Genomic DNA, 18,165 nt, shown 5'->3' on the forward strand with positions numbered 1-18,165 from the left:
CTGCCGCCCGTGCCGTGTGTGCGCCGCGGGCTCGGAGGGGGGAGCGCCGCAGCCCCCGCCGCCGCAGCCGGCCCCGGAGCGCTCCCCGCCGGAGCTGGGGGCGTTTCTTTACCTTTTCACCCTCCTTTTTTTTTTTTTTTTTTTTTTTTTCTCTTTCCTTTTTTTTCCCCCCTCCGGAGGAAGGGTTTCGGGGCCGGGGTTTGTATGTAAACATTTGGTGCGGGACGGATTTGCTGCCTTCCATTAACAGGGGCTCCTTTGTGGGATGCCGTGGCTTCATGTCGGGTGATTGTTCCGTGAAATGGGGGGAGGGGAAGAAAAAGGTACTGGCCAATTTTAAAAAAGGAATTTGTAATAATAATAATGATGACATTGATAATAACAACAACAATAATAGTAATATAGCAGTAAAATAATAACAACAACAGCAACAATAATAATAATAAAAAAATAATAATATACTGAAATTCACTTGCATGTCTTTTGGTAAGTAGGAGGAAAGAATTCATCTGATAAATCAGGCAGGCAGTGGTACAAAATTTGCTTGAAGATGCTGAATCCAAGAATGTAATGGCTGAACAGAGACCTGGAACTAACGGGGCTCAATCCCACTTAAAATTCATCTGAGTTATTTAGAATAAACAAGGATTTATTTTTTTTTCTGCAGACAGGAGACCATGAAATGATGTGAGCTGTGGCTGCTCAGGAAAATGTCTACAGTCCAAACAGCAGCAAAAGTTACAGGGAAAAAAAAAAAATCTGACTGCAAGGGTTAATCCCCAGTGATATGAACTTCCAGACAGGCCTCAAAATCCTCGGAAAAGGCAACAAAAGGAGGCAGGAAGCTGGAACCTGTTCAGGACACTGGGATGTCTGTGTGGGTATAAATACGTACATGGGCATGCCCATAAGGATGTATCCTCCTGACAAAATGCATTATTTAAAAATATTCTGATGTGGCTTTGCTGCTGTATAAACAGCAGTATTCTCATTGATGTGTTTACTTCTTCTGCTTTCAATATTTTGTTTCTATTTCAGTTTAGACACTAACATTGTGGAGCTGCTACAGCATCCCAGGATATTCTGGGTAAAATCTTTTTCTTTAGTACCAATGGATTTGTGATTATTTATATTTTAATTGCATGTGTCTGTGGACTTTCCCTTTAGTTTTGGCTGGAAGTGCTTTGGTACACACTGTAAACAGCTCTTGGCACTAATTCCCTGGGCAAGGCAATTGTCCAGTTGATGTCTGGGCATCAGCCAGTTGGGGTTGAAATTAACTTTCACCACCTACAGCTGCTTAAAGCAGCCCACCTAGGGATTTCAGAATAGTAGTTTGAAGTAATCACTCTGAACTCTCCAAGCAGTTGTTACAGGTTTTGTAATTAAATGTTTACTATTACTTCAGACTATTTCTACTTTTTATGTATAAATAGTGGCATGTCCTTGCACACATCAGTTCCTTTTGGAGGGGACAGTTTCCCAGTTTGGTTCATCTTTCTTGCTGTCTTGATAAATAAAGCTAGAATAGCAACAAGGTGCCCTGGCACATGACTGCCAGGCCACTGAGCTTAGCCAAAGGTGTTCCCCCTTTTGCTACATCCCATCGTCTTCTAGACTCTTTTTGTGTCCTTGGTGTGAATGGCACCTGCACCTACACTTTTAGTTTGTTAACTACATGATTTATATGACAATGTAATTTTAAAAGAAGTTTGGGTTTTTTTAAAAAAACATTTCTCTTTCTAAACATTAAAAAAAAAAACAAACCCATAACCCAAAAAGATGAAGTAAGCTGAAATTTTTCTTGTCAGATGTGTAGTTCTGCAGCTGATGGCAGTCCTACTCCCAGCATTTTTCAGTAACCATAAGCAGTCTGTACAACACCAGACAACTCATGGGCAGCATTTCACACCCTTGCAGACATGGACGTAGAGATTCAAGAGGCAGTTCAGACTTTTGTGCTGTTTTTCCTTACATTTTTCTAACTATGGTCTTTATTCTGTGCCTTTTCCTCCAGAGGGCGGTACCTCCATAAATGTGTGCTAAAAACCTGTGTCGGGGGAGAGGGTTTTAGAGCAAGAGTAAATTTCTGCATGGCCTGGTGCTAGGAGGGATGCTTTGTGAATACACTCACCACTCCGCTTCTAGGAATCCTGAAGTCTCTAGAAGAGTTCTTCCGTGTTTCCACTTCTGTTATGGGACTGTCATTTGCCCCTTCTCTTTCTTAATCTCTGAGTACTTAGGGGCTGAGATGGGATAGCAAAGCAAGTGGCTTCTGCTGAAGAATTTCTAGAGCTGTCTTTATGGATCAAGTGACAGATACTTAAAAAAGTGACAGATCTTCTGAGTGAGCCAACATATTTGTGTTAAGAGCTGCTGAAAAAAATTGGGCTCACAGGAATGAACAATCCCACTCTAGTATTGAATCATAAGGGGTAAATTCTTCCACCCACAAAATAGGTTTTACACTTCAAGACACACCCCCCCCAATTTATTCTAATTTTAATGGCTATCAAAGAGGATCTTATGATAACTGTCAAATTAAAATTTAGTTGTTGCCATGTTATTACTCTACCTTTAGAAGCTGAGTAAAGCTTCAGAGGCTACACAGAGTCTGACAGAAATTAAGCCTCATAAATCACCTTGCAGTATGAGTAGGTAGGCAGAAGAAAAGAGATCAGAGTTGGTTATGCAAAACCATAAGGGGAGGCATGAGCAGAGGGAAGAGGGCTGATGAAGCAGCCATGCTGTGTTTCCTGGCCACACTAAGGCAAAGGAATAAACTCTATAAAGTTTTTTGTATAGTGGAAGCATTTATACAAAGCAACAGAAAATCCTCTGCATCTCCATGGGCAGTCTATCCCCTAACACCTTTGGGACTGAGACAAGTCCCATCCCTGAGGAAAACTGAAAGTCTGGCCTTGGCTTGCACTGTCTTGCAGCCATTTCAGAATAGCCCTTTGCTTAGTGATGCCTCTCTGCCACACACACACATTTGTGAGCTTGGTTTAGCAGCAGCTCCTGGGCTGCCTACCTCGTGGCAATTGACTTGGATAATGTCAGCAAGCCTCACACCACAGAATAATGTTCTTGGCTACTGCTTCTGGTCATTGGTGAGACTCTTAATCCTTTGGAGTTAGGAGCAGGAACTCCCTGGCCCCATGTAAACAAGACCAGGTGAAATGTGCTGGGGAAATGTTCTGTGTGGCAGCCAGGAGCCTCCCTGTTCACATGTATTGATTCAGCTGTGTGGTACCATTAAAAAGATGATTAACTGCTGGGTATGAATGAACTCACCCTACTCTCCTGCAAGCTACTTTGGGAAATACAAGCCCCATTTAAAATGGAAATGTATGTCACTCACACTTCTGAGTTCTAGTTTCTTAATACTGCAAGATAAAGTACAGCCTCCTTGGCAATATGCTGTGTCCTTTCCTCCCCTGCATTCCCTTCTGGGTAAGGCTGTCAGAAGCTGGTGGAATAGGAGTGAGTCCAAATTGCAGTGTCAATTCCCAGGCATTTCACTAAAAGCACATGAAACCTCACTTCTCTGCATCTCTCCCCTTGCCATTAGAATCTCTAAGAGCTTCCACAGATGGCTGCAGAGCCCCTGCACCATGAGTTTGAGGTGTCCTGCAGAGAGGTGATTTCCTAAGTCTTTACAGGATGAGATCCTGCCTTAGACCAGTAATGGGAAGACAGCAGACAGAATGCCCAGTAGCTGTAGCAGAAACCTGCTGTGCCCTTCTGCTCCCACTTCTCCTCTATCAGCCCTAATGGAAGCCTGGTATTCCAGGGTGAAAACACACCAACAGCTCTGCAGCCATTCTTTCTCAGACACTGTTCAGAAAACAATTCCCTGGAGGAGGAGAAAGCTCGCACCTGCCCTTTCTCTCTTGAAGGGTAGTAGGAAATGACATAGCTTATGCCTTTCATCTGCATAACCATCTCCTACCTCCTGACTCTTCATTCTGCACTCACTGTTCAGTCTACACTCTCCTCTGGGGCCACTTAACTGCCCTTCATTATTGCCCCAGTAACAGCAGGGATATGCTGCAAACACTCTGCTCTAGAACTGGTAACACAAACAGCAACAAGAGTTCATTTTCCCTGGCTCTCTGCTGCGGTGCTAGAAGTAATGCCTTAAAATATCACATATCCCATGAGAACACTGAGGTGTCTTTTTCTACACCAAAAAAATAAAAGCTTTTAAAAACAGATTCCAAATTGAGCAGACTAAAGTGAGAGAAAAGAACCCCAAAAAGATATAGAGTTCTCCTAAGCACTAGAAATCCTTCAAACAGGTGAAGCAACAAAACAAAAAATGGATGTAAAGGCAAACTTGCTGTAAAAAAAAATAAGTGAAAAATTCATTGCAGCCTTACATTGGGTTACTGACATTCTATTAATGAAAAAAATCCCAGAATGATTGTCACAGGGCAGGGAGAAGTAGCTGTCTAGCTAAATTAGGATAATTTCAGTGGTTAAAAGTTATCTTAAGTGTACATAATTTGTTAGTAAGGGTCACCATAAATCTAGAGACAGCACAACAGTGGGTGAAATATGTAAAGCTAGGATCTGATGAGTCAAGCTCTCGTGGCCCTGAGCTGCAATGAAAGGTTTAATGCTGTTTATTTACCAGACTTGGAGGGATAATTTCCAGATGAATTGGCACATCTGCACTGGTCTGGAAACAGTGTACATTAAACACTGATACTTTGTCACAGCCTGACTCCTCTCAGCTTCTTCACAGTGTAATAGTATTCAGCGGGCAAAAAGATGGAATCAGATTGTGATTCATTTCTAGACAGTATTAAAAGAGAGTCTAAGGCACAACTCAGGCACTATCAATAAACCACAGTATAAAAAATGTTTTATAGATTTTATATTTAAATATTAAAGCTTTACAGAGTCATTTGATTGAAAGAGATACAAGCTTTTGAGAGATACCTTTGGTGTATAATTTTTCCTTCTGCATTTAGTCAGTCATGAACATTATGTACAGTAGGGCTATGACACATAAAAAATAACATGTTAATAAATGATGTGGGGGTTGAGAGTTACATAAAAATTCCATGCTGGTTATGTTTGTTTGATATGTATCCTGTTGTAGTTTACCCATGTAGTTTTTTTCCAGCAATATTTCATGATTCTTTGGCAGCAAATGAAAAGTAGTAGCATACAAAAAAGTGAAGTACACAGATAATTCATTAATGCTTCAGATGGAAAAAAATGGCTCATTTTATTAAAAAAGGAAAAGCTCAATTTATTATGAAATAATATTTATTTACAGGTAATTTACATTTTTAGAAAATAATAAAATTGTATTCTAAAATGCTTTATTTATGTTTATTACTTATCTGCTTGTACAAAAGAAGCAAATACACTGTCTTCTTGTTCTAGCAGAACCTCAGGCTTGTCATATTCCAAAATAACCCCTCTCTTCATTACAATAACCAAATCTGAATTGAGGATTGTGTGCACACGGTGCTGAAAAACAAATAAACAAAATGCCAGGTCAGTGTGACTCTCTAGTCAATCTATTCCAGGATAAGACAAACTTTTGCAAATTAATTTTCCTATGAAGTTCAAGTTTGATTAAGGCTACTTCTCCTATTTTTCATCTTAATTTCTGTGTAAATACTGCAGATAAATATACAGACCAACAGCCAGGTGGATACTCAAGTACCTAAAAAATACACAGGCACTTAAGTATGAAGAGTCCTACGAGTTCCCTTTAGAATGTTCCCAACCCAGAGTCCTGCTACCCAAGTGCAGCCGAAAGAAGGCAACCAGGCAGAGTAGGAAATGGGCAACTGGCTGTGGAACTGCCTGTGGGAATTTGTGAATTCTCCTGGTCCTGGATTATATCTGGGTCTGGGGTGGTTCCTGAGCTTGGTGTGGTTTGTCTATTTAGAAAGATGATCTAGGCAGTTTTACAGCACTTGGGCCATGTCTTCTGAGATTTCATAATCATTTTGCATCCATAACCTTTGGAAAAGGCTTTTCCACACTTCCTCCCCACTATATGAACATGTACTCCCTCCTTTTGTATGCTCTGGGCCGCGTTGCTCAGAGTTCCATCTGATGTCCCTTGCCTCGTGACTTGGTAGACCTTTTTCACATGTCCTTTTGTCAGACTGTCCTTCTTCCAGACAGAAGAGCCCCAGCCTGCTCAGCTGCTCCCCTGCAGGACCAAACCCAACACCTCCAAAATCATCCTGGGCTTCTTACCAGTTTGCAGTTGTAATGTGTTGTTCTGGGCACAAGGAGACTGGAAATGCACACAATATTCAAGGTACGTGTGAACTTTGGACTTTGTATGTTAAGTATGGACTTTGAGTTCAGCCTTCTTGTTTCTAATAATCTTTTCTATTTCTTTATCCATACCACATTTTTCTATCCTATCTCAAGCATTACCTAAATAAATAGCATTCATTGTTTCCATCTTCTTTTTAAATAAAATACTTCAGTAATTTCCATAATCCCTGTCAGATTCAATTTCCTTTGATGCTTTTTTTAGCTTTTTTCTCTTCCATCATTTATTTTTGGGTTTAATTTTTTGCAAGCCTCTTCATATTGACAGAATTCCACTTTTTAATGTTAACTGTAACTGCATGGGATTTTTTGAATCTGCATTACTCCTGCAGAGATATTTAATCTCAGAATATTATGGTTGCTGTTACATGGTTGCTCTTTACCCATAAGGTTCCTAATCAAGTTTTGGGCATCCTGAGTATCAAAACAGCTCTTTTATTTCCTTCTCTGGCTTTCCTAGCCAGATTTTCCATAAAATAATCACTGATGACATCTATAAATCTCATATCTTCAGCAGTTTCTATGACATTCATCCAGTCCACAGGCAGGGGCAGGGGACTGAAATATCACATTCCAGTTGAATTTGCTGCCCTTGTCTGATCTCTTTCAGTGTAACACAATCACTGCCGTCACCCTGGTAACTGTGAGTAACATACAAGATAATAGAGAGCCAGTACTGTAACTCCTACTATTCCTATTCTTCCAAAACAGAAATTAGGAGTATATGGCTTTTTCTCAGAAAAAAAAACCATACCAAAACCAACACACAACAAAAACACCTCAAAACCAACAACGCAAACAAAAAAAATCCACCACAAAACCACTATCCATCCCACAAATCCCCTGTGTTATGTTTCTACTACAGAATGTTTTGAATACAAACCCACCTGCTGTAAACCACATTTACAATTGGAAGCAAACAAAAACATTCAAAGTAGGTTTATCCCAAGATGTTTGTTTGAGCTGTGCAGTTTAAAACTCACTAAGAGAGTACAAGAAGAATAAAGCTTTTTTAGCTTGTCCCTAAACAAACTGAAAAAGATACATAACTGCAGAATACAGTGCAAATCTGAATTTTCATCCAGAGAAATCAGGAAACGTCATGGTTATGATTCCTTTGCTTTTTTTATAATGACACACTGGATGGATACCATAAGATAAATCAGGACTACTGTTACACATTTACTAGGTGAAAATAAATGATGCTCAGAGATTCCTGAGCACAGATTTCTTGTGTTGAATTTTTAATTGTAAGGAAGCATACTGACTTCATTTCACGTCCCTGATACGTGTTTATTTACTTGTCCTTATTTTAGCTTGATAAAACTTTTCTTACATTTCACAGCAGTCAAAGCATATGGCATTTTAAATTAGCTTAAAATGGGAAACAGAAGACAGAGAGCATACTTAGATTATGTACTTTTACAGGTAACTTGACCTAGCATCATGCAATACATTTCAGAAGCTACACTTAAGAATTTAAGTAAGAAATTTAAAAATGGAAAAGAAAGCTTACATCTAAACACCACTTAAAAAAAGAAAAAGATGAATGGCCTAACACATTTATTAAGACTGACAAGAAGTGACTAATGGGGCATTTCTGACCCTTATTTGCAACAGAATGGCAGCAGGGACTGTACTTACTGCTATTGTAACCACAGTACGGTCAGCAAACGCAGTCATGACCACCTTCTGGAGAATGTTCTCCTAGGGAAGGAAAAACATTTGGTGCTTTTCAAACAACAGAAGTTGCATGATAGACACAGACACTGAGAAGGCTTAAGTAACCACTGACTATTCCATGCTGTTATTTTTCCTCCACGGCAGAAGCGAAAAATTAGCTACATGTCTGAACTAAGCCAGAGCCTGGTCCCTCCTGCCATTCCCACTGCTCATTCCTTCCATTCTCACTGCCTCTGGGGTTCAGCAGACCCCAAAGCTGTGTTGTGGCCCCGAACTCCTGCAATGCTGGTCTCAGTTTTACAGTGAGGAAATCCAAGGTGAATTCCGGGTGCTGCCAGGCTGCCTGTGCTGGTGCCTCTGTGGCACGTCCTTCACCCCTCTGCAAGCCCAGGAATGTTCCAGCACAATGGGGACGTCTAACACCAAGAGGTGGCAGGGACAAGCAAGGGACTCTGCTGTACCTGGCATATTTAACAGTGGAGATGATATTTAAGATGGCCTTAGCATACATAGCTCTCACTCAACAAGTACTCATCCTTTGCTATTTAGGAGATATGTCATTGCATTCCAAACTGCTTGGAAGTGTCAAGAGCACAGATACCTTCATTTGCTATTAGCTGCTCTTTAGAGAGGCATTTCAAAGGAAGGGCTCCTTTGAGTCATTGATCCATTGATGCACCAAAATTCAAAATGTGTTTTAACTGGGCTCGTGCACTATAGTTCCCTTACTGAAGCTCAAACGCGAACATTTTACTGAACTAAAAATTGTAGCTGTTCTAACAAACCCCTCCAATTCTGTTCTTTACTTACAGTGGAAAGAAAACCAAAGTATTTCCTGTAACAATATAACAGATGAAAAAAATGTACTATTCTATTTGGCTAAAACCCAGTCACTGCACTATTCCTGAGTGCTTAAACATCTGCCTAGAAATTCCAGGCAATTAATGCAAGAATCCAGTATGTCTTTTCTATGTCTGTGTTCCTTGACCCTACTTTCAAGCCTTCTAACTTCCTCTCTTGTCCTCCAGCCATGCTGGGAAAGCTTGTCATTTGCCAATTCACCCTTCACTGACCATCCCAAGCTTTGTTTACTTTAGAAACGCCTACTGCCAATTAAAATAACATGCTTCATTTTCATATGCAATCAGCTCTAGAATAACTGTTCAATCCCTAGTAAAATGGTTTAAAAGATCTTTAGATTTGTTAGCAGTGACTCACAACTACCTGGGCTTGTAAATGTCTGCATATTACAGAATAGACAGAATTGCTTTCCACTTTTTTTTCACATATCAGTTGCCTTCCCCTCAAGGAAAAGAGATCAGAAGCACTTCAAACTCACTGTTGCCATGTCAATAGATGCTGTAGCTTCATCCATGATGAAGATGCTCGTCTTCCTCACAAAAGCCCTTGCCAGGCAGAACAGCTGCCTCTGGCCCTGACTGAAGTTTTCACCCCCTTCTGTGACTATGGCATCTGGAAGTGATACAGCAAAATCAGTAAGGTCAGAGCAGAATACAGCATACGCTTGGAAAACACTGTCTCACTTTCAGAATAAAGTACTATTTCCTAGGCCCACAGCTTCTGGTGACACATTTTTGCTTGCTTATTTCCAGTGTTCAAAACAACCAGTACTTCTGTCTCACTATATTCTCTGTATCTGTTAGACATCAAAGTAGCTGAGGATGTTCAAGAGCAAGTTTCTCTGGAACATGTGCAGTCTAGGACAATGCACCCCCAGTCAAACCAGCATCCATAATTTCTTTTCCTTAGGGCTCCATAACTTACCATTTTAAGGGAGTTTATTTGTGGTTTTTTGGTTTATTTTTTCCTCTTAGGTGGTTTTTTTTGTTTTGTTTTTTGGTGTGGTTTTTTTGGTTGTTTTTTATTTTTCTGCATGGCCAAATGATTCATATCTTGAAGCTTTAGAAACCTTCCTTCTTGGACATGACTATTGGAAAACACAGAAGAATGTGTTCTAGGTAACACCTGACTTGTTGACAGCTTATTTAAATTTACAAGACCCATAAACCTCACTGCTTCATAACAAAGACGTACTGAAATAAAATGATTTTACCATTGATTTGAAAAGAAAGAGTATTCTGCCCCCTAGGTACAGTTGGTAAAGGAGTTTTACAGATATAGGACATTTGCCTGCAGGCACTTTCTGTCACCTTCCACGAACTTTAAAAGCTCTTTCTTCATCAACTACTTTTCTAATAAATGAGTGTGAAACAGGAATACTGTGAGTGCTGGAAACAATATTCTCAAAAAGAAGTCTCATTACCTAGGCCCCCAGGTAAAGCCTTCACCACATGCTTGAGCTGTGCTATTTCCAGTGCTTCCCAGAGCATGCTGTCAGTGCACTTCTTCTCAGGGTCCAAGTTAAACCTGCAGCGTGGGTAATTCAAGAACATCAGTCAACAGAAACTGCTGCAATGGATTTCTTTTTTGGTGTGCTTAGAAACAAACCTGCAGATAATCAGAATCATATGCTGGAGGTCTGGGCCTGATTCTGATTTATCATTGGCATAAACGTGGATTAAGTCTGGGAAATTCAGTGCATTTATACCAATGTGATTAAGATGAAAATTTGACTTTCAGTTGAGCAGAAATGGAAATGCTTCCTATTTAGTAGATATCTTCCAGGTTTTGGAATTTATTTTGTACTGTATAAACTAAAGAAATCTCATGTTTTACTAGGAAAAACATGTAATATAAAAAACATGTAATACTCAGTTTAAATTAACATTAAATTTTAACAAAGGCCAAAATTCTATGCTCCCTTCTTTTAAATACATCGCTTTGTTCTTCACTGCTATAGAAATGTTAATGGAATAATCAAGCTTCATACTGCATTATGAAATTCAAGGCTTCACTACAATTCAAAAAAACTTGGGTTTATGAACAGATAAACATTATTTTAGCTTGCTGTGGCCCAGAAGTGACAGCAACAAATGTGAATCTCACATCATATTCCATCAGCATATAGAATGACAATAAAAGATTCAATGGTGTATAACACTACTTTTACATTTTGCTCCTGCTGTACGAGTTGTGAAGGATCGATGCTGGCCTAAATGCATTTTTTAATAGATTAATTCATAAAACAAAGGAATACAATCACATCATCTGATGTGAATGAATCATCGTATGTTCAGGCATGTCCTGAAGTCTGTATCCTTTTCAGTGAACTCTAATCACTCATGTAGAAACTAAAACGGCAGGTGATGTAACTGTGCACTGAGGATTGTACTGTTTCTTCCTAAGGTAAATGGCACAGACACAGGGAAGTACATTTGCTGGAAACTGGAATTTTTGGCCATTGTTTCTACTGCATCATCTTCTCAGAGAAGTAGAAAGAGAAGGCAAAAAAACCCAAACAACCAAAAAACCAAGGTATTTGGTGCTGCAGATGCTCAGAAGAAACATAGAGGCTCCAGGACAAAATAGCACAGTCTCCTAGTACTTCTTATGTTCTTTTGCTTTCTCTCTGTCTACAGCAATTTCTTAGTCTTCATTTTTTACATCTCATATTTTAAGGCAGACAGATGAAAACAGATGTAGGAGAAAGAAGGTTTCAAGAATTGCTGGCTGGTTATGGGTATTTGAGCTAAATTGATTACTGGATCCTGGAGGAATAAATATTGGCCTTCTCTGCTTCCCAGATGTGGGATGTCTTCTGCCTACAGTGTCCTGTCCAGGCTCAGGCATGGGGAAAGGCTAGTCTGGCAGAGGTGAGTTAAAAGCACAGGCAGAAGGCAGTGATCCTCCCTATTCCAGCTGAGGAGACTAGAATTGAACAGCTTGATATAAAAGTCATTATAATATATTAATATAATAATCAATACAATGCTATTAATTAATATAATAATTATAATATATAATTAACATTGTATGACACACAAGCAATTACATGTTTTTTATTTACTGCTGGTGCTTAAACACTTACCGGATTGTTCCACTGAATAAAATAGGATCTTGGAGAATGATTGACAGCCTGGATCTCAACGTCTGTAAGGGCAGCTTTGCGATATCTATACCATCAATGATAATCCTCCCTATGCAAAACAAATAGGACAGTGTGTTTATTGTGCCACACAGCTGCTGGCAAAGACATGACTCACTTCCAGACTGAAAGGCAGTACAGCAGGAGCAGGCCTTGTATCAGATAGCCCCTTCACTAAAGAAATGTGCTTTGACTAAAAAGCAAGCACAGCCTTCTTGAGTCAAGCTCAGCTGAAAAGATACAGAGTGTGTGTACCTGAAGTGTCTTACGAATGATTAGATACACAACTGCTTGACCAGTATACATCTATCAAACAACAAGGTCAGACATTACTTCAATCAGGGATTAATTACCAGGGGCAACAAGCCTTTCAGAAAGCCAAATTACTGTTGAACACTATGAAATCTTACCTCTGAGTACAACTGTCTGTCTTAGCAGAGGGGCTCTGTGGGTGATGTGGCTGGGAAACAGGCTGACATCTTTTTGAGATGCATAAGGACACAGAGCAGGAAATATGGCAGGAAATTCCAGGGCAGTAGGCCAAGCTGCAACCCCCAGTTGCTGAGTTTTCTGAGCCTAGTGGATCCCATCTGTGCCTCGAGCACAGATCCCTCATGACACTTAAACACCTTGCCCTTTTATGATTTGCTCCTATTGTTGTGATTTAACAGCACAAAAGGCTGTCATCTGTCACTCTTGGACTTCTGCTTCTATCAAGCAGAATTTTTATTGATCCAGCTTATGAATGGCACAGTTGTATGGTGACAGGTGATATCAGCTTTAAACAGGGCCAGAGAGTCTGTCCTGCAGATTTGAAAATCACACTTCAGAGCTGCTGCTGTTAAGGAAAAGAATACCGAAGAACCTTCAAGAGCTAAGCTTGAGTGACACACAAAAGTGTTATCTTACCCTCAAAGGTGTCAACCATTCTGAAAAATGCAAGAGAGAAGGAGGATTTTCCACTGCCCGTTCGGCCGCAGATCCCAATCTGTGACACAGAAAGCAGATGAACATCAGGCAATGAAAATACAGGAAATGGATAACATCTGTACTTGACACTTCAGATGAGAGGGTGGAGGAGCTGTTCTGATTCACATAATCCTCTTCTCCTCCTGACAGACAATCAAACTGAACCAGCCATTACAGAATAACTGTGTTCACTTTTTATCTTTTAGGGGTCTGAGCATTTGAGAATAAATCAAGGCCAGTCCTATAACAAGAACAATAGGAGAGCGGTAATGATAGGAATAAAGACAAGAGAGTCATGTGAGAAGGATGAAAAGGAGGTCTAGCACTGTAAGGGCCCACTGTCACTTCTTTTGGCACTGTGTGCTCTGGGATACTGAGAGGGGAGTACTGCCTCAATACACCACGCTAAGAATCCCCCAGACTTCCTTTCCAGCGCACTACATTCTTTGAGAGAAAAAAATCATCTGCAATTCAGTCATCAAAACATTCTGTGGTATGTTTTAACTCTGATTTATGTGATGTGCTAGTCTAAAGAGCTTCTGAGAACCACTGCAGTTCTTTACCTTTTGTCCCGGTGAGATGTGGGCATTGACATGTTTCAGCACCGGCTTTAAGTTGCTGTCATATCGGACACTGAGATTCTGGATTTGGATCTCCCCTCTGTCTGGCCAGTTCTGGGGAATCTGTGAGGAAGCTGCACCACGAGCATAGAGGGGAAAAAAACCAACATCAATAATATGATGTATATCAACTCTTACAATGAATTAGTTGGTTCATGAGGTAATTTACTACATTTTTCATGGCAAACACTGCAAAGTCATTAAAATTTCAGCAAGCTCTTTCTGCATGCTGCACAAAACCACACTTACAAAGGAGCCCTTCGTAATTTTCAGCTTCTGTTTTGAGAAGGCCATTGATTCTTTTCACTGCCCCCAGCTGGATCTCCATGTCAGCCAGGTTACGAACCATCCAATTCAGGTAGTTAGACACCTGATGTAAAGCAAATACAGGACTGAATCCCAGATTTTTAGTAGTTTGCATCATTTGACCAGCATGCAGTTTATATTCCTACACAGGAATGCCTCAGTAAGTGGAAGTTGTGAATGCACTGGATGGTACAACATCAACAGGGAGGCAACGATGACTAAAGGTTAAATTTCCTAACTGCAGTGCACAGTTACTTTGGTATTATGGAGATCTGATCTACACCAACAGAAAAGGGGGTGGGGGAACAATAAAGACAGGTGAAAAGACATAATTTTGGTAACTTAAGTTTAGACAATCTAGAATGACATACAAGGGCATAATTACAACTGATGCACTGAAAATGTATTCTTCACAATGCAAGACGATATAAAAAATTATGATGCAACTTGTCCATGTTTCGTTGACATATTTGAACTAACACCTTGATGAGATTTGATCTCAAAACTGAAGAAAGCATACATTCAAATATGTCAACCATCACATGTTAACTGAAGTAAACACATGGTTTCAGTGATGTTACAGTACCCACTATAGATGTACAGACACCTTCAATCTTCCTGTTCCTTTGTGCCCTGAGGAATTGCAAAAAAATGTTTGGGAGAGACAGAAAGGATCCTGAGATTCTTACCATAAGAGCATAGGTTAGTCCCAAGCCTACAAGTCCTGAAGTGATTTTATTATACAGGCAACTGGTAATAGAAGTGACAGCTGCTATGAGTACCACACATGCTCCAATGTACTCCTGAAGGAATATGAATAAGCTCCATCATTATAAGTCTACAAAGGGTTAAAACGTTCTCATAACTTTGCATACCAAATAACAAAACCATTGCCCAATTTCGAAACACAGGCAGAAAACCCCGTGGAACTCCATACAGACTCTACCTGGGAACACATTCTTACTGCTTTTAGCAGGGCTGTGCTGGGGAAGTCAACACAGATACCTTAAGCATGTAATGGAGGTGGCTGAAATCATGCAGCTGATGCTACCTGGGATAGGAGGGAAATGCTCATGTATCTCATCTCTGTGGCTGATGATGAGCTGCTGAGAGGCTCTGCTGCTCCTGCTGAGTTCCTACTATCCATAACTGTCCAAACAAGCCATTGCACAGCATGCACCTATTACCTTAAGGGCCTTTTTCTGCTTTAATTTAAATCATTGGTGATTTGACCTCCCACAGAGAATTCTTTGAGTAAAATTGTGTAACAGACTAGAAAACAAACTCTGTAGGAGGGAAACTATCCGTGTTTGAACTGTTTAGTGATACAGGCATTGATCAGAATTATGGACTTCAAGTCGTCTAGGCCTGAACATTAAATAGGGTAATAATATTTTATTCAAGTCATACCCAACACCTGAACTAGATTAGCAAAAGGTACCAGTTAAGATGGTGTCCAAAATGGAGCTATAGAATGTGACATGAAAAATGAAATAACATACATTTAGCACATTTAAAAGAAGCCCATGTTACCAGAACAGCATTACTACACCTGAATTTAAAAGTGTGATGTAACATTCCACAATAAAATTCCTTGACTAGCTTCTTAGAGAATTATTTTTTAATAAACCATTTCTCATGCCAGGCCACGTCACTGAGCAGAAAAGAGGCCATTGAATATGACCCCAAAACAATCAGATAAACCCAAACCAGACTCAAAGTTATCTACATTCTTCTGCTCCTTAGGAGAGCTGCCAAGATACTGAAATGTTCCTAGAGAGCCACAAGGCAGAGGCTGCTGACATGGTCCCACAATGAGATGCTGGATGGTGGCACAGCTCAACTAGCTCTGATCATTCTTTACACACAGAGCAGTCAATGTGACCCGTGAAAACTACTCCTGTCTTGGAAAAACAGCTGCAGGCTACCGGGAAAATTCATACCCCATTCAGTGTCCAGGATGGGTTGGACATATGCTCATTACAGTCATAGAGGGCAAAGGTTTTTGAGGCTTTGAGATGAGGCTTGAAAACTGTTGGATGTCTCATCAGATTACTTGGAACAAAATAAAAAATTCCTCGTTTATACACAACAATAATAATGTACTTGCCATGCGAACTTCCAGCCAGCGATTGGCTGCTGTGAGGAAAAGGGAGGCAATGTTGTTGGAATCTGTGTATTCAAGAAGTTTTTGTCGGAATTTGGCTTCATACCTAAAAAAAGAACACAAAAGAGAACGGACGAAAGGAAGAAAGCAGGAAAGCAAGAGGAAAAGAGAAAAAAAAAGGAGTCAAGCCTTGGGGTCTGGGAAAAATACAAAGTAAAATTTAATTTCTGGGGTATGTGCTTATGGACAGCTTGGCACAGGGTATAAATCAGCCTATCAATAGTTCAGAGCGACATCATTTGTAGTCTCGTGTTAGACACAGGCAAGGTGTCTGTATCTCGAGAAGTTATTTATGGATATTATTGCACTGATTATTGCATCGAAATTCTGTGGGACTTCCAGATCCCACTAGCCATTTAATAAATGTATTTTATGACATGGTAATTCAGAGAGAAAAAAAATCTAAAACTAAAATATTTAAAATATATATAAGAAAAATAATACATCCACGTATTTGTGAAAAGAAGCATTAATGCTGCAGAATTCTGTTTTTCTCAGTCATATAAGCTCAAGTTTTAAAATCTGTATTACCATAGTGCTTGGAAATTGTAACAATTAAAAAAGTATAAGCTCAAAGAACTTCATATGATAGTAGCTCCCATATTAAACAAATTTATCTGTTCTTATCATTAAACAAATAGAGCACTTTGGAAAATAGAAGTCCAAGTACATGGCGTAACAAAAAGTGTTATATTGGAAAGAACTGTTCCTTTCCAACCTAATCCTTTCCCTTCCCTCAAGGAACTAGCCACAGTACACAAAACCAGGATTAGTCACAAATAAGCTTGTTTACAGTTTGTTACAGTGAATTTGCACCCATTCATCTGAATAGCTGTGCCAATGAAATCTGCCACAGATTCAGCAGGTATGGGAGATGATTCCCTGCTGGGGTCTTGGCAAGTGTGCAAGTCAGCCAGTTGCCCCTTGTAGCTGGGCATATTTAATTGCACAGGTGTAAATTAAAGTGATGTCAGTAATCAAGTGTATCAACAATTACAGTTAATAATGTACAAGCCTGGCACAGAAGTCTTTTCCAGGGTAGTGATACAAGCTCAAAGGCCAGAAGATTTAGTTTAATCACCCAAATCTTGCCTTTTCCCCCCTTTTATTACATGATCAAGTTTAATACACTTGATCTCTCCTTTTGAAACTTTACCTTATCCTTTAGCTATTATAGCTGCAACAAACACTGATTATTTATAAACTCAGCTCTCCTAATATCAGTATAGAAGAATGCCTATGTACAAAGTACGTGGCTTAGAGCTTTCAAATTTGTTCACTGCAGAGTGACTTAATCCTTCTTCTGAGCACAGTAAAAGAATGACTTTAGATAAAAAGTTTATGAATTTGAGGAATATAAATAATTCAGCTGTCCACAACGTAGCTACGTGCTACAACCTAAGAGATGTGTCTGCTGTGTGCAATGGGGAATCAAGGAATGGCTTGGATTGGAAGGAAACTTAATGATCATCTCATTCCAACTCCCTGTCATGGGCAGGGACACCTGTCACCAGACCAGGTTGCTCAGAGCCTCAATCAACCTGGCCTTGCACATTCCAGGAACATCCATAACTTATCTGGGCAGCATGTGCCAGAGCCTCACCACACAATAAAGGACTTTTCCCCAATATCTAACCTAAACCTACACTTTTTCAGTCTGAAGCTGTTCCCCTTGTCCTGTGATTACATGCCCTTGTAAATAGTCTCTCTCATCTTTCTCACAGGTTCTCTTTTGGTACTGGAAGACCACAATTAGGTTACCCCAAAGCCAGGCTGAACAAACCCAACTCTCAGCCTTTCCTCACAGGAGAGGTGTTTCATCTCTAATCAACTTGGTGGGCCTCCTCTGAATGCACCCCAACAGCTCCACATCCTTTCAGTGCTGGGACCCCAGAGCTGATGCAGCACTGCAGGTGGGGTCTCAACAGAGCAGAGCAGAGGGGCAGAATCCCCTCCTTGCCCTGCTGCCCACGGGGCTCTGGATGCAGCCCTGGATTTGGGCTGGCTGTGAGCACATTGGTGTGCTTGCATAGCAGAATGGTTGTTTCTGAAAACAGACACTAGAAAATAGGCAGAGGAATATCCTGCTCTCCATG

At 40.2% G+C, this 18,165-nt stretch overlaps 1 protein-coding gene across 5 annotated transcripts in view; it reads right to left on the minus strand.

Annotated features, from left to right (window-relative positions):
• Positions 1-5,335: 5,335 nt before the first annotated feature.
• ABCC8 (ATP binding cassette subfamily C member 8) overlaps positions 5,336-18,165 on the minus strand; it is a 73,362-nt gene continuing 60,532 nt past the window's right edge. For all 5 annotated transcript variants that reach the window (XM_014252117.2, XM_005522306.3, XM_088057459.1 and 2 more), the window contains 10 exons: positions 16,013-16,115; positions 14,592-14,705; positions 13,846-13,966; positions 13,540-13,670; positions 12,917-12,995; positions 11,951-12,059; positions 10,286-10,389; positions 9,341-9,474; positions 7,963-8,025; positions 5,336-5,490 (listed from right to left, as the gene is read on the minus strand). In XM_014252117.2, the coding sequence (XP_014107592.2) occupies positions 5,353-5,490; positions 7,963-8,025; positions 9,341-9,474; positions 10,286-10,389; positions 11,951-12,059; positions 12,917-12,995; positions 13,540-13,670; positions 13,846-13,966; positions 14,592-14,705; positions 16,013-16,115 (1,096 nt within the window). In that variant the 3' untranslated portion in view covers positions 5,336-5,352. The remainder of the gene's footprint in view (positions 5,491-7,962; positions 8,026-9,340; positions 9,475-10,285; positions 10,390-11,950; positions 12,060-12,916; positions 12,996-13,539; positions 13,671-13,845; positions 13,967-14,591; positions 14,706-16,012; positions 16,116-18,165) is intronic.

Source organism: Pseudopodoces humilis, chromosome 7 (assembly GCF_049639895.1).
Source record: "Pseudopodoces humilis isolate 2021_Gansu_Grassland_sample_001 chromosome 7, ASM4963989v1, whole genome shotgun sequence".
Taxonomy (NCBI): domain Eukaryota; kingdom Metazoa; phylum Chordata; class Aves; order Passeriformes; family Paridae; genus Pseudopodoces; species Pseudopodoces humilis.